We start from the raw sequence: 17,133 nt of genomic DNA, 5'->3' as shown, positions 1-17,133 counted from the left end.
CTGCCAGTGGAGATACAGGTTAAATAATTTAGAGAAGTGCCTGTATTTCAAAGAACGGCAGAGTGCCTGCTGGGAACCGTGGGCTCACCTTTAAAAGTACTATGCATTTCAGAGGTGCGTTTAGTGCTCAGTAGAGCAGTCCTCTGTTCAAAGTCTTTGCCAGCCTCCTTCAAGTAAAGTTTGTTATAAAGCTTGGAGTTATGAAGGAAGAATTTCTTAGGGGAAAAAGCAAGGTAACTTTCCAGGGACTGAGCATTGTTTGAGATACCCTGTCCCTAGACATTTTCACAGTGCAGTCGCCCTCCTTATTAAATACGAGTCCTGTATGATATAATCCTGCCTGTCTGGGTTTTAAAAGAACTGAGGAGGCAAAGGCACACTAAGCCTGCTTGTACAGTGTTCGTGAATATATGAAAGTAACATGAATGCCAGCGCAGGTAGTTCTAGGATATTAAAAAAAAAAAAAGTTGGGCTTGACAAATTGTGTAGAGGCAAATCACAGGCTGTGGATGTGCATGTGGACAGCATGCCTTCAGACACTCCTTGTTGTTCGAGGAGTGCTTAGCAATTGATAAGGAAATCCTCTTGATGATAATTTACATTTTAGGTTCTCTAATGCACCCTCCTAAAGGAACATTTTGTTTTTTTCCTGGTAAATTGTAGAAAGGGCCTGGAATAATTCAGTAGCATGCCTCGGCTAAAAGTAACCTTTGCCACAAAACCCTTCTTTCTGTGCTTTCCTCCTAAGCCTTCCATGTAATTTTTCTCAATGACATCCAGCTTAATGTGATTCTTTTAAAAAAATGTATTCATCAAGTGGTCTGACAGCATATTAAGATTTTCTTGTGCAATACAGCTAATTAGGACATCTCACTTAGAAAGTAAACTCTTCGTGAAAATAAAAATTCTCTTATCTCTTTTGTGCAAAATAACACTTAGAGAGCAAATAGCTCTCACATGAAAACCTCAAAATCAAGAAATTCACACACTCCTAAAAAATTGAGACAAGCTAATTGAGCCATGATAATCTTGTTCGTAATTGCCTTGTATAAAAATGTCATTGCCTTCCCGATAGCATGTGGAGCTGCTACTTCAGGCTTTGTGTCAAGTTAACTTTTTTAAGGTTTATAGTAAATCTTCGCTAACTTGCAATTTCACGTGCTGGTCTCATGTTTGGATGGGGGGAAGAAAAACAGACCAGTTTTTAGACATCAACCTATAACTTGTCATCCTTTTACCTTCATTATTAGTTGAAGTACCACTGCCAATTGTAATGTCCATGTAGCTTTCCAATCATCGCGTGCTTTCTACGTTCTCAAATTGTTACTTTCTTCATGCCAGACGAAAACGTCGTGTTTATTTGCCACAAACGCAGCACAGTGAACACTAGAGGTGTGATTGTTGCGTAGAGCTCAATAGAAAAGAACAACTCAGCTTCTTGCTGCTCTTCTACAAGACTACGTAAAAATATTACTGAATTTTGTCAAAACTTTAGAAAGCTTTCTTTTGGAAATTCTGGTTACTTCAAATGTATGAAGATTCTGGTTTGATTTTTCCCTCCAATGCTTGTGCCTCTTTTTTCCCCTCTCTCTCCACTGTTGGCAATCTGAATTGCAGCAAAGGCAGCTGGTGACTCTGGTACTAAAGCTAGTAAGTTGGACCAAAATTGTCGCCTCAGCTTTCAGTTTATTCATTCCTTCTCCTCATATTGTTAAGTATTCTTCCTCCTTTTTCAGTTATAAATGTTGTGTGATATTGATAACGTGGTGCTTAATTTGCCTTAATGATCTGCATCACTCACCCCAGCTTTCACCATCTCAGCTCAACTCTGAGGTGTCCACCTGTTCTGTCTGCGGCTCGCTCTGCCCACTCCTCTGGTCATCCGGGCCTTGGGACTGGAAATGTCTTAAGTCTGCAGTGTTTTATGTTCTCTGGAAATTAAACTGCAACTGCTTTAGCATGATTACAGTTTGGAGCTATGCTCCTTACTTGACAACATTTTGATGTCTTTCATGTATCTAAAATACTGAGTAGCATGTTTTTGGTTTTTTTTTTTTTTTTTTTGGTAAGACGATCTTTGTGTTGAGTACCATATAGAGGTGAAGGCAAGGCTGTGCTTGCAGGAATTTGTCTAAATTTGGTTTCAGAGTGATTGGAAAAAGTCTGCAGAATCTCAGTTTGAATTCTGTAATTGGGATTATCTTTTTCTTTTAGAAAAATACTGTTGAAAAAGGACATAAAATTCTCAGCTGTTTGAAAACACTAGCATTATTTTACCACCACCTTTGTAAAAGCTAATTTTATTTACCATGTGGCTCAGTTAGAAAAAACTGTTATGAGGAAAGTTATGAGGAAAGACTTTATACATTAAAATTTTACCTTTTATTTTTATAATTCAGGTAAGTTAAAGGAAAATTTGCTCTTTCAATTAAAATTGTTCAAATATTTTGATGGGTTCTCCTTAACTGTCTTTAACAAAAACTATTCTTAGTTTTAGACAGAACAGAACAGTGTCATGAGGATCCCACATCTTCCTGAAAATAAAGATTTGAACTAACCTAATAAAGTGTTTATTGTAGGAGTTGAAAGGTGTAAGATCTTATTTTCACAAGAGTTCTCTGTAGAGAACTTTATCTCGTCCTTCCAGGCACCATAACAGAGGAAAATGGGGATTCATTTTGCTCCTAAAATTTGCAGATTCCATAATTGTTGGTGAAACACAAGACAGTAAGAAAAAAAATTAAGAAAAACATTGGCCATGTGGATTCTTCAGTGACTTTAAGGGATTTTGTTTCCCCCCCCCCGCGCTTTAATGGTGGTTCCTGAAACAGCCAGCATAGGCCGCTTCTTCCATATGCTTTCATTGCAACATCAAGAAAAAAACTCGGTTAAACACCATGATCACTAGTTCTTGGTTCTACCTCAATTCCTACAGGTCTCCCAGATTAGTTTTAAAACAGTATTTCTGTTCATTGATAATGTTTACATAACAACGTAGTTTATTGTATATATAACTTTCACAATAATATCAATACTTTTGCAGGTTTTGAATTTTTTGGTTTTTGCTTCTCACACCACTGTCCAGTTTGACTTTCATAAACATCATCTTGTTGTAAATGCATTGTTTATAACGAGGAAAAAATTATTTTGTTTTTTTTTTTTTTCCCCTGATTAAATGTAATATTTAAAGTACTGTGTAGAGAAAAATACTGTAGGCTTGCTTCATGTAAAAGTATACATATGCATGTGAGTGTGCACACAAATACTGTTTTCTGTATCAGTTATGTTATTAATAGAAAGAGAAGCAGATGGTATGTCAGGTAATTCAGGCTCTGTTCTGGTTTTAGCCAAGTGGAGTAACTTGGCCAGTATTTAGAAGGCTTCCAAGTTCTCTTCAGAAATATTTTCTGTTTTTCTGATTGTGTTTAAAACAAAACTAGAGGGTTACTTTATAGATGACCTAAATATAGAGCAATATATGTGATGGCCTTTAATATTCATTGGTAAGAAAATGAGTTTTGCATCAAAAGAAACTTCTGAATAAATACAGAGCTTAATGAATTTTTAGTACACCGTAGGCATCTCAATCTAGCTCCATAATATAAGGGAATGTGGATAATGCTTTAATTGCCAAGACGCCGGCCTTTTTTTTAAAGAAGGGTGAATGGATTGCTGAGACTGCCTGAGTTACCTTTGCTGCAGCAGTCAGATTGGATGAGTATGCTTGGGTTACCTGAGACTGGAAGAGCGGCATTTTGAAGCAGCGATCGCTGCAGGCCAGGGCTGGCTTAACAGCTGCAATGGTCTGTTCCTCCTTCCCCGCTGTCTTTGTGTTTAGTAGCTTCAATTTTCACTTGACAGACCAGCTGTTTTGAACCTCCTCTCATTTAGCTGGTGGTTGGTATTCCTAGCTCGAGGCACGAGTTTAAAATTTGGCCCCAGTCTGACTTCTGCCTCGCAACAAAGGTTATGAAATGGATGTGGTGAATGCGGGATCTTTCAGGAAAATCTTAAGCTCCTTCATATTCACACAGTTTACCTATGAGCTGATGGAGTTTGGCATGGAGTTTCTTACAGTTACAAATGAACCCCCTGTACCCAAACACTGAGCACAGCTTTTTCTGGGGTATATTTGTTTGTGGGTTATAAACAGAAGTTGCCACCTGCTAGTTAGTCCTGCTTCAGTGCTTGCCTTTACTGGTGTGTTGGAGCCAGCAAGGTGAAGCTACACTGTTGGTGCTAAAACTTTTTTTGTTTGTTTTTTTTAGTAAGATTTTTAAAGAGTATGTATAACTGTATGCATGCTATTTTAATTTACCTGTAAATACTTAAGAACTTGACAGTGATTCCTACAATGTGAAATATGTTGAAATTTTAAATTTGTATGAAGGTAGTTTTCAAAATACAGCCTAACTTGGCAGCAAAAGAATCATGAAATGCATGTTATATTAAATATTTTATGTTAGATGTATGTCAGCAGTATCAGAACTGCTATGCTTCTAACTTTTATAGGTGAAAGTAGACACCTATGATATTAAGCAAATTTAATACATGTATTTTTCCAATTCTTTTAGTTAATACACCAATTAACTAGCAATCTGCAATAGCATGACATATACTTGTTGATTTATAGACTACTAGGTTTATTTTTTCAGAAGAAGTTTAATATTTTAACGAGTCATATGAAACAGTTACAAGAAAAAAGTATGTATTTAGTTTAGAACAGTCAAATTACAAAATACAGGTTATGCCCATTTAAAAAAAGTGTACACAGAGGCATGTCTATATGAAAGTCATATAGTGCTAAATATTATGTAAATTTTTCTATACAAATGTAAATTGTATATAATATGGATTAATGGACTATGTTTACATTATGTGACTGCTGGAAGGCTAGGTAGAGTATGACTTCGAGTTCAAATACGTTTGGAAAAAAGTATACCACTTTCAGTGATGTCTTGCTATTTAATTCAAATAACACTGTAATTTTAGAAAAATTATTTTTTACTGTTTGACTTTGTTAACTTGTAAATATTTCTGCTAACTTTAGATTCTGGAAGGTTGTGCTTTGTTATTTTTAATAGGAGAAAGTATGTCTTATCCAATGTTGTGTAAAGTTGTAGCAGCACAGGGTGATTTGTTACATCATTCCTGCTTTGTGCTATCAATTTTTTTGAAGCTAATATTTTATTAACTGAACTTCTGTTTTCTTCTAGCTGACAGCACGATCGCTGCCTTCCATACAGTCTGACGAGAGACTACAACCTCTACTTAATCATCTCAGGTAGCATAAACTGAAAGCATGAGTGTGTTCTTTCATGCAGATTAAAATAATTGTATTAGTAGAATGTTTTAGCTACAATTTTTTTTTCAGACACCTCATCTGTGCAATTGGCTTTGACTGGAAAAATTCCCTGAAAGTGTCCTTTCAACTTAACAAAAGCTCTGTAAATGACATGAAACATAATTTACAGAGCTGATGTTGCTTCTAAGTAACAAGAAAATATTTGTAGCTTTTATAAAAACTTTTTTTTATAGCAAGTGCAAAGTTGTTAAGCTTCTTTATGAACAAAACAGAATCCACATTACACTGCTCAGAGTATGGGCCTCCCTTGTTGCAAGTATTTTATGCTCTATGATCTTTTTGGAAGATTTCTCCATCACTGTCATTGACAAATGGAGTCCTATGTTCTTCTTTTAATGGACCTAAGGAGAGAGCTGAAAATGTGAACCATTAAGAGTGCTCTACAACACAGCTGAAATAGCCTGTCTCTCTCTTAGTAGTATACAGTAGACAGAACCTTTCTACTTTCTTTGAATGTGTTTGGGGATGAAGAGTAAGGAAAAAAATACTTTTCTGATGTTCTTCGTGTTAGGCATAGGTCTGGTCTCTTTCTTATGTACATGATTGCTTTTTACCACTTTATATTGTTTGGGAGAGTTTTCTTACTGCGGTAGTATGCAGGAGGACAAAGATCATAAAATTAGAGGGAGATGCATTGGCTTAGAATCATTGAGTCATTTACCTTGGAGTGAACCTCTGGAGATCATTTAATCTAGCCCCTGCTCGATGTAGATCCAGTTAGATTGGGTTGCTCAGGTATTTATTCAGTTGCATTTTTAATATCTCTAACGGTAGAAATTTACTTAAATATTGAATGTCAGTAATGAAAGCTCGTTTTTGAATACATACAACTTTGCATTAAGATCACTGAAATGATGTTGGATGAATTAGAAATGGAAGCGGTGAGACTCCATCATGATAGCACTGCACCGGAATTAGGATGCAAATCTAGTTAGCATGCTCTTTATTTCCTATAGTGCTCTACTGCTCCGAGGTATCTCTACCCAAAATCTGACATTTTATTTTGATTTAAAAAAAATTTCTCATAATTTTTATTACATAAGAACAGTTTCATGTTTTATTGCTTTTAGTGTAAATCAGAATAGGAAAAATAGCTTTCATTGTATCTCTACTTATTTACATATGATGGAACTTTGTTCAAGAGCAATGAATGAAATAAATATTGCAGTGTAACTGTTATGTAGCTGGTTAGGGGATACTGCTGAATGCCAATAACCTTCTATGCTTTTATTACCATACATCTTATTTTAAAAAAATAATGCCACGCCTCAGTGGCATACCTTTCTCCATTTGAAGCTAAAGAAACATTAGGTTAGCTTTTTATAAATTGTGCTCTCTAAGAGTAATTACTGAGAACTTTGAAATTTCTTTTTATATATGCTGTGCATCTATGTAAGTGGAACAGCCTTCAGTACCACAGCAATCACAATCCTCTCTGCGCTTTGTTTTTAAATATGGGAAAAGGAGAGGTTGCAAAAAAAGCTGGTGTAACATCAGCTACTTTAACAGGGATACTGTATCCTACCTTTACACAAAAAGGTATTTTTTGCACATTCTTATGTTAATTTGTATGTTTAACAACTGGTAAGTTACTTCCATTTTGCTTTTGTGAAAGTGGAGGGGCTGTTCCCAGTACTTTTTGTCACCAGTTGAACAAACTACACAAATAGAATCATAGAATCATTAAGGTTGGAAAAGACCCTTAAGATCATCAAGTCCAACCATTAACCTAGCACTGCCAAGTCCACCACTAAACCATGTCCTCAAACACCATGTCTACCCGTCTTTTAAATACCTCCAGGGATGGGGACTCAACCACTTCCCTGGGCAGCCTGTTCCAGTGCCTGACTGCCCTTTCAGTGAAGAAGTTTTTCCTAATATCCAACCTAAACTTCCCCTGGCACAGCTTGAGGCTGTTTCCTCTTGTCCTATCGCTTGTTACTTGGGAGAAGAGACCGACCCCCACCTCGCTACAACCTCCTTTCAGGTAGTTGTAGAGAGCCATAAGGTCTCCCCTCAGCCTCCTCTTCTCCAGGCTAAACAACCCCAGCTCCCTCAGCCGCTCCTCATAAGACTTGTGCTCGAGACCCTTCATCCGCTTCGTTGCCCTTCTCTGGACACGCTCCAGCACCTCGATGTCCTCCTTGTAGTGAGGGGCCCAAAACTGAACACAGTACTCGAGGTGTGGCCTCACCAGTGCCGAGTACAGGGGCATTATCACCTCCCTGGTCCTGCTGGCCACGCTATTCCTGATACAAGCCAGGATGCCATTGCCCTTCTTGGCCACCTGAGCACACTGCTGGCTCATGTTCAGGCGGCTGTCAACCAACACCTCCAGGTCCTTTTCTGCCAGACAGCTCTCCAGCCACTCCTCCCCCAGCCTGTAGCGTTGCATGGGGTTGTTGTGACCCAAGTGCAGGACCCGGCACTTAGCCTTGTTGAATCTCATATAGCTGGCCTCAGCCTATCGATCCAGCCTGTGCAGGTCCCTCTGTAGGGCCTTCCTACCCTCCAGCAGATCGACACTTCCACCCAACTTGGTGTCATCTGCAAACTTACTGAGGGTGCACTCAGTCCGAGTTGCCTCTTTGGAAGTTCCTTTAAAATACACAAAATACATCAAACCTTACAACTTGAAAAACAAGCTCTGGCAATGAACAAAGGGATGACCAAATACGTCTTGTTTGTTACTTTTTTCTATGAATCTGTGGCTCATTTTTGCTTTGTCTTGCTCATAAGAAAGGAGAATATTAGTTGCAGGCTTTCCTCTACCTTCATTGTGTGAATCCTTACAGCAGTATTTTATTTTTGGCATATGTCAGTAGAGCTTTATCAGGGGACCAAAAGCTTAGATAGAAACATGTGAAAACAGCATGCAATTGAAGGTTACAGAGCATTGTTTGGTTGTTAATGCCCCACACATTTTTGGCAGCTATTCATATCTGCTTGTGACTTTTAAATTAGCTAGTCCTCAGAAAAGGTCATTTTACTGTGGATTATGTCTGCATAGATATTTTAATCCATGCCCATTTTTTTTAAATGGACATAACATGTATTTTGTAATTGGACTGTTCTGGACTAAATGTGTATTTTATCTGTGACTTTGGTCCTCTTTTTGTCCTATTCTGTTTCATTGGTGCTTTCTAATATTAATTGTACTAGACCAAAAAAAAGAGAACATTTTTGGTTAAAATGTTAAAATAGTTGATGCAAGATTGTGCTTAGGGATTTCACATGCTCACAGTAGGCTAAAACTTCAGCAATTTAATAAAAATGGAAACTTTATGTCTAAATGCATGAGAACAACACTTCTGCAACTCCTGCAACTTCTGCTTTCGAAGGAGTTTATATGGGTTTTGTGGTGAAATTACAGGGTCGTAACACTCTACTGTTTAAAATCCTCAGCAGGAATAATTCCAAAGATAGACAAAAACTGTTGTACGTAATCCCATCAAACTACTATAGGACTGTGCCTGCACATGAATTACAATGAGAAGCTGAGCTGACTTTGTTTAGTCTGGTGAAGAGGAGGCTTAGGGATGATCAAATAGCAGCGTACAACTGTTTGAAGGACAAACATCATGGCATTGGAATTCTTGATGGTGCCAGAGGATGTAACAAATGACAGTGGTCACATATAGCAGCTTGGGAGGTTTAGATCAGACATTAGGAAAAATGTCTATGCTAGAATGATAGTGAAGCAGATTGCCCAGAGATGTGGAATCCCGTTTCATGGAGATTTTTAGGATTCAGCTAGAAAAACTCATGGCTCACCTGACTAGTGGTGGCAGTAGTCCCACTTAAAGTGGGGTGTGGTACTAAATGGTCTTCTAACATCCTTTACAACCAACATTTATATGATTCTATTAATTCTGTCTTCAGATGATAGTTTGTAATGTTGATACAGAAACCAAGTGTTTTTCAAGATTGGATTTTTTTTCATGAATAACACAATACTCCTGCAGACATGTTCACCCTCCTTCTCACTTACGCTCATCTCACAAGCAAGTAAAGAAGAATACACACCTTAATAGACCGGTGTCATTTGCTATCCTTAACATCTACAAAGTGCCCCTCATATCCTCACTAAGTCTCATGATATACTAACACATCTGTGAATAATACAATAGTTATCAGAACAGTCCTACAGCTGTTTATTTGAAAGACATAGATTCCATTCTTGGAAACATTGATGTAGTGGAGGTTTCTTCTTGGTCAACAGTGGTGCGAATGTACGTATTGATCTTTAGTTGCAAGATACGTTTAGAAAACTTTTGGTAACTAAGATTTTGGATTTTAGAAAAACAGGTTTTGAGTGATCGAGTCAGGCTGAATGGAGAGAGACAGGAATTTTTATATGGAGGTAAAACGAAACTGGTTTTAAAGTGAAAAGTGGAGACATTGCTGCTTGCGTTCCAGTAAACTACAAAAAGAAATTATGAAGGACTATAGATATTTCTAGGTGAGTTAGAAGCTTGATCAGGAAGTAACCTCAGAAGCTATGTGGAATAAAAGAAGGATGAGTCCAAAATAAGAGCTAAAACTGGAAGCAAAAAATAAGAGAAGAAAGCAAGGGTTATCACAAGCCTGGTTGGTTTGTGTTGTTACGTGTTTTCAAACCAGCAGTAGGAAGCTGTTTGGCAATGTTTAATGACATGAAAAAATGAGGACCATTGTTCATAAAACAAAGGATAGTCTTAATTTTTTTTTCCCAAGGTTGTTGAGATTTTTTAATAGAAATGTAGAGAAAATAATGGCAATCCGTGGAGAAAGCAGCATGATTTTCTTGTGATGAAATCAAGGGACCTGGGGAATCTCTACTGTAGAAAATCAGAAGACCTGGCACCTAAAATTACAAACCCAAAAGCTCTATTCCCTTGAGCTCCTTGGGACTGGAATCCAACAGCTTAGGTGCCAAAGGCCACATGGCTAGTGCTGGCCTCTTTATGCCCAGCTCCAAACTGCCACGTATTCTGGATGGATAAAGCGTACTCTTTTTCAGAGCACCACCTCTGAAGGCAGTTTGTAGGGTTCAGCTCTTTGGTGAGTGGTGTCAGGTATCAAGAAACTTCGACCTTGCAAAGGTCATATGCTACTTTTTAATGTAAAAATAAGGAAACATTTATGAAAAACTTTTCCTGTTTGCTTACCATGCTGAGAACATTTGAGCTGTTTTTCAGAGTCTGAAAAGTAGAATTTCTTCTCCCCTGCCCCAGCATTGAGTAGTAAAGTTTTCTACCAAGTCCAGACATGATGGTCATCAAGATTCAGAGAGTATGTCCTCTTTTAGCAGTAACTTCTGAAGTTTTATTTTGTTCACTTATTGCATAGAAAAAACTTTTGTGTCTTCTTTTTGGACCTCCTCTTCCCAGGCAAATGCTTTCTACGGATGCTAGGAAGAAGTGGTTTTGTGTAGCTTAGCAATTTGTGTCAGTATTGGTATAATTCTAATAAGTACTATAGGATAGAAGCAGATGATCTAAAGTCATTATGGTAAAGCAGCTTAAGAAGTCACCAGCACTCATCCTGGGATGTGATAACAGACTGAATGGTCATTTTCCTAATCAGTTGTTTAACCAAAAAAAAAAAAAAAAAAAAGTTGCCTAAGCAACAGCTGTTTTCTGTTGTTCTATGCTTCGATTGTAATATTTTTGGGACTGTCATTTTTGTTTTGTTTGTAGTTTGCCTGAGTAAAGTGATGTAGATCTGGTTCTACAAGGAAATTTAGATACTTCTTTGGTAGAATCAGGAGTAATAGACATACACAGCTCAAATGCTTTTAATTATTTATCCATTGTTGTGTAATGAAAAAAAAAAATCTATTACCGATAGTAAGCTTGCCTAGTGCGCCAGTGTGTGCCAGAAATAAGACTAAAGAACGAATGAATGCCTGTATAATTAAACAAACTATTTGTACTGTAGTAAAATCAACTCTTACCTGTATGCTTTTCACACTTTACAGTATTGAAATGTCACAAAATAATCCATAGCAACCAAGTATCATCATTTAGCTAGATTCGTTTTTTCTGGAGTTAACTTCTATGCCTTCAAAAGATTTAAGAAATTATCTTTGTAAGTTAGTTGCAAAATCCCTCTTGCACAAAGAAATTTGTTCTTACTCAGACTTAGCAACCTGATTTTTGGACCAATATGCTGTATCCAAAGCCCCTGTTTGCTTTATTGCCTGCTGTTCTGCCAGCTCTTGAGTTTGGTTGGGTTCTGCTGTAAGCATTTCTCTTGGCGTATTCTGCAGCCCTGCATATATCCTCATTCAAGAAGTCTATATCTTTAAAAGTAAAAGCTGGGCATTAGATGCTTGTATTTGATTTGAAATTACTTTGGTGACAATGTCTGCGTGACTGTCTCTGCTGTAGTGTAGGGTTACCTGAACCTAGCTCAGGTATCAGAAGTAGCTTTGTTGCAGTATGAAAGATGAGGCAGCACAAGCAAAGTCCTGTGCTATTTTGGCTAGACAGCTACTGTCAGGAGTTTGCATGTCAGTACTGCAATAAAAGCCTTCCCAGCTTTTTATTGGTACACTTAAGTAGTTTTTGAGTTTTTACTTTTCCCCAAGAGTAGATGTTCATAGTGATACATCAGTTTGTTTGTTTGTGTGTTTGTGTTTTTAAAATGCTACAGAAGTAGCAAAGTAGAAGAGGTTCTTGATTACTGGAAGAAAGCAAAAGTGAACCCTGCCTTCACAAAGAGTAAGGAGAAGGATCTGTGGAACCATAGGCTGGTCAGCCTCATCTCAGTTCCAGACGTATGAAGGACAAGGAGGTGACCATGAGTGCTCAGCATGGATTTGTGAATGGGAAATTATGCTTGACTAACCTCATAGCTGGTCATTTTATCATAGAAGGCTCAATAGATGGGGGAAAGCAGTGGATGTTGTTTGTCTTGACTTTAGCAAGGTTTTTGACACTGTCTCTTGTAACATCCTCATCAACAACTGATGAAGTATGGGCTAGGTAAATGGACAGTGAGGTGGACTGAAAACCAGCTGAAGTGCTGTACTCAAAGGTTTGTCAGAGGCATTAAGACCAGCTGGAGGCCAATCACTAGTGGAGTACCTCAGGGATCGATACTGGGTCCTATATGGTTTAGGTTCTTCTTTAATGTCCTAGGTGATGGGACAGAGTGCACACTCAGCAAGTCTCAGATGATACAAAACTGGGAGCAATGGTTTACACCAGGTGGGTGTGCTGCCTTTCAGATGGACGTGGACAGGCTGGAGAAATGGGCTGACAGGACCCCTATGAAGTTTAACAAAGGGTAATACCAAGCTCTGCATCTGGGGAGGAATAACCCCATGTACCAGTATAGGCTGAGGACTGAACGGCTGTGAAACAGGGCTGCTGAAGAGGACCTTGGGGTCCTGGTGGACAACAAGCTGACTATGAGCCACCAGTGTACCCTTGAAGTGAAGAAAGCTAACAGTCTCTTGGGCAGCATTAGGAAGAGCACTCCCGGCAGGTCAAGGGATGTGATCCTTCCCCTCTACTCAGCAGTGGTGAGGCCACATCTGGAGGGCTGTGCCCAGTCCTGGGCTCCCCAGTACGTATAAGGAGAGGCTGAGAGAGCTGAGATGGTTCAGCCTGGAGGAGACGAATTTCAGGAGGCTGTGTGTGTGAATCTTATCAGTGTGTATAAATAGGTGCCTGATGATGGGGAGTAAAGAAGACAGAGTGAGACTCTTCTCAGTGGTATCCAGTGATAGGCCAGGAGGCAATGGGCACAAACTGGTATACAGGAAATTCCACTTAAACATAAGACAACACTTTTTTACTGCCAGGGTGGTCAAACACTGGAACGGGTTCGTCACAAGGTTATGGAGTCTCTGTCTTTGGAGATGCTCAAAACCCAGCTTGATGAGATGCTAAGCAACCTGCTGTGGTTAGCTGTGTTTCAAGCAGGGGGTTGGACTAGATGATCTTCAGAGGTCTCTCTCAACAGTAGCGTGATCTGAATTCTGAATGACCCCTCACCACTCCTTTCAGATAAAGGGAGGGAGGGTTTCTTTTCCATGTTGACTCTAACGTTGGTTTTATAAATCTTAATTACTTACTTAACTGCCAAATACGGTTTTCTTGGTTTTGCCTGATATAAAATATTTGCAGCCCTTAATTGGTAAAATAATTTATTTCTAAATTTGTAAACTTAAAATATTTTTTTTTTTCTGTACTGTTTGCTTTGTTTTTCAGCCATTCTTACATTGGCCCAGATTACAGCGTGCAAAAGAACACTGGCAAAATTTCTCTAGAACAGATCGATACTGTAAGTCCTCTGTGTTTATTGACTTATATTGTATATTGATATGTAACTTTTTAAATTCAAGTATTCTATGTACAGACAACATATAAAGCCTTTATCTTTTTTTGATTCATATTTGTTTTGTAACTCTTGAGAACTACTTGAATGAAATTGTAATAAAGTTTAAAATGGAGCAGAATTAACTGAAAATTCATCTAATCAGGATTTAGACTGGAGCTATAATGAATTGCTTAATTTGCTGCTTAATTTTGTGTACTTTCACAAATACCTAACATAATTATAAACAGTTTAACAAAATTTTCTTATTTAATAATTTAGCAACCCATGATATTTAGTTTATGATTATTGCACTGCAATATTAGTCTTTTCAATGCTCTTTTTTGGACTTCTGACTTACAGAAGGGTTTTTCAAAACAAGGAAGTAAATAAAATGGATTGTAAAAACACATCAATGGTGCAGAGACAATTAAAAACACATTACAGCTCCTTTATCTGAACTTTAGAAATTGTTTGTGTTTTCAGTCTCCATCTTAACCGTGGCAGTGTTCCTTTGGTAGTGAATTCCATGGCTTGACTCAGATGTTAAAAATAAAAATGCAAAGCCCAAGTAAACTTGAATGTTACATTTTTTATCTCTGAGATCTTGCTTTATAAGAAATAGTATTCTTCAGGGAAAAAACCTGCAGATGAGTTGCAATGGATTTTACTCCTGCTTGTAGTTTTTCAAAGATGTTTAAAAAACTCATCCCTTCTTCCAACCCTCAAAAACTCTTAACAAAGGTCACCCTGCCATTCCAGAAGCTAAAATAAGGAAGAAGCAAGAAACATTGTAATGGAACTGTGGATGTATTTTTCCTGACAGCAATTAAACCTGTGTTACTTTGTAGCTGAAGATAGCCTGATACTACCACCTGTAGTATCTGTCCTTTGGATTTTGTTCTTGAGATTGGATTTGATGGCTTATGGACACTCTTTGTTATCATCAATCCCAAGGCACTCTGTACATGCATATCTTTTCTCCCAGCCATTGGCATTTTCAAGTGGAGCCAATTAATAATCGCAATAAGCATATAGCCTACAAATTAAACGATCAGTATGCCTTAAACACAAATTTTTCTCTTGACAGCTTTCTGTGAAATCATTCCCTCTTTGCATGCGCCAGTTGCACAAAGCCCTACGCGATAACCATCATCTCCGTCATGGAGGCCGTATGCAATACGGACTGTTCTTAAAAGGCATTGGCTTGACTCTGGAACAGGCACTGGAATTTTGGAAGAAAGAATTTATCAGAGGAAAAGTGGATGCAGACAAGGTAATTCAACAAATGAAAAATATCTAAATATGTGACTGTGAGGATGTAGTTAAAGTGTACATTGTACTACATATTTGAATAGATGCTTGTTGAAGTAGATAATTGGGCAAAGGCACAGTAGTGTCTTTTAAAGGTGTTTTTTTTTTCTCTCTTTGCTTATAATTTTATTCATTTTGTTGGTCGTTCTCCTGAAGCATGGGGAAACAAGGCAAGCCACACAGAGGCTTTTTATAGATAAGGACTAGAAAAATGTTACTTTACCACTAAATCACTAGGAAACCAAAGTCCTTTATGAAATACAGGTACTATGTGACTAAATTAATTCACCAAGCAGGTAAGTGACCACAAACAGTACTATCTGAAAGGTAAGGTTAGCCTTTTTTGTTGGTTAAATAAAAAAAATAATTGCACAGCTGTGTGTGAGGTGAGCTTGCCTTAGCAAATTTACAGTTTAAGAATAAAAGAAGAAACTGGAGGTGAGCGAAGACAGAAGAATATAGAATCATAGAATGGTTTGGGTTGGAAGGGACCTTAAAGATCATCTGGTTCCAACCCCCTGCCATGGGCAGACACCTTCTACCAGACCAGGTTGCTCAAAGCCCCATCCAGCCTAGCCTTGAGCACTTCCAGGGATGCGGCATCCACAACTTCTCTGGGCAACGTGTTCAGTGCCTCACTGCCCTCTTCTTGCACAGTCAATATGTTCAAGGAAATAGTGAGAAAATGCTGTTCAGTGCAATGGGCAGTATTATTGACATATTAGTCATTGGCCTAACCCTTGCTAATATTTTTGAGAGTATTGTGAGTGAGGAAAGTGTAACATACATGTGCAGTCTCTTTGAGAGCATGAAAAAGTGTATGCTAATTTTTGGAGGTTTGTGACCTGCTCCTTACCTTGAACAGCCTAGGCAGAATCAAGCAGGCTTCCTCTTTCATCTGTCTCTGCCTGGCCTGTGGTATGTGTTAGAGTGGATGTTTCAGACCTTATGTCAGTTTTGTTTGGCCTGTGATACTTTGCATTTAGTATTGTGAGATCTCAGCTTTCCAGAGTACTATGAAGTATTTTAGAGTGTTTGGTAGACAATCTTTTGTTAGCTTAGGTTCTCTGAGACATAGCTATACCAGATATGGGGCAAAAAGTAATGCTGGCTACAATGAATTATAGTACATATGTCTCTTTCAAGTCCTGGAAGATAGATCAGGTGGTCTGCAGACTTTTTGGAAAGGGGAAAGGGATTTGAAAGTATAATTTGAATGAGTACCTAAACCTCAGTAAATCTAGCTCCTTAAATGGGATATGATTTAAGAGGAGATATGTATTTTGTTAAAAAAGAAATAAAAAATGCATTTTCGTAGAAAGGTTTCAAGAAATGATTTGAGGAGAGGTAATAACTTAAATTTTGCAGTTGAATGCCAATTAATTACTAGTTGAATTCAGGAAAATACAGACTTTTTCCAGTTGCAATTTCCTGTGCTTAAAGGAAATCGAAAGAATAAAAACAAGCTGTCAGAAACAGTAACAGTGTAAATATCTATTATTTCTGTTTTAAAAAAATACTGTGTGAACAGATCCAATTCCACCTATTTGCGCTTTGACTCTAGATGTATGCACATGTATGAAGACATGTATGCACCTTGGATCCTGTTTTCAGTCACAGGGTTATAACTTTCTACTATAGCATCTCTTTTGATAGGCCCTAGAAATAAATGAAGTCTTATGATCCTGTGTTGTCCTCGTTTCGGCTGGGATAGAGTTAATGTTCTTAATTTTCTTCCTAGTAGCTGGTGTAGTGCTGTGTTTTGGATTTAGGATGAGAATAATGTTGATAACACACCGATGTTTTAGTTGTGGCTAAGCAGTGCTTACACTAGTCAAGGACTTTTCAGCTTCCCATGCTCTGTCCGGTGCACGGGGAGCTGGGAGGGAGCACAGCCAGGACAGCTGACCCAGACTGGCCAAAGGGCTATTCCATACCACCTGACATCATGCTTAGTGTAGAAACTGGGGGGGAGTTGGCCGGGAGGGGGTGGATCGCTGCTTGGGGACAGGCTGAGCATCAGTTGGCAGGTGGTGAGCCGTTGCATCGTGCATCACTTGCTTTGTGTATATTATTATTATTATTATTACTACTACTACTACTACTATTATTTTACTTTATTTCGATTATTAAACTGTTCTTAT

At 38.2% G+C, this 17,133-nt stretch overlaps 1 protein-coding gene across 1 annotated transcript in view; it reads left to right on the top strand.

The window, feature by feature from the left end:
* The window catches only part of PRIM2 (DNA primase subunit 2), a 128,894-nt gene that overhangs the window by 65,765 nt on the left and 45,996 nt on the right, over positions 1-17,133 (top strand). Inside the window, exons 8-10 of the mRNA XM_087775879.1 lie at positions 5,217-5,284; positions 13,570-13,642; positions 14,766-14,951. Of these exons, the coding sequence (XP_087632005.1) occupies positions 5,217-5,284; positions 13,570-13,642; positions 14,766-14,951 (327 nt within the window). The remainder of the gene's footprint in view (positions 1-5,216; positions 5,285-13,569; positions 13,643-14,765; positions 14,952-17,133) is intronic.

The sequence above is a fragment of the Nipponia nippon genome, unplaced genomic scaffold (genome assembly GCF_047370975.1).
Source record: "Nipponia nippon isolate SJK-2023a ecotype South Korea unplaced genomic scaffold, ASM4737097v1 scaffold_4, whole genome shotgun sequence".
Taxonomy (NCBI): Eukaryota; Metazoa; Chordata; class Aves; order Pelecaniformes; family Threskiornithidae; genus Nipponia; species Nipponia nippon.
This window is presented reverse-complemented; position numbering and strand designations above follow the sequence as displayed.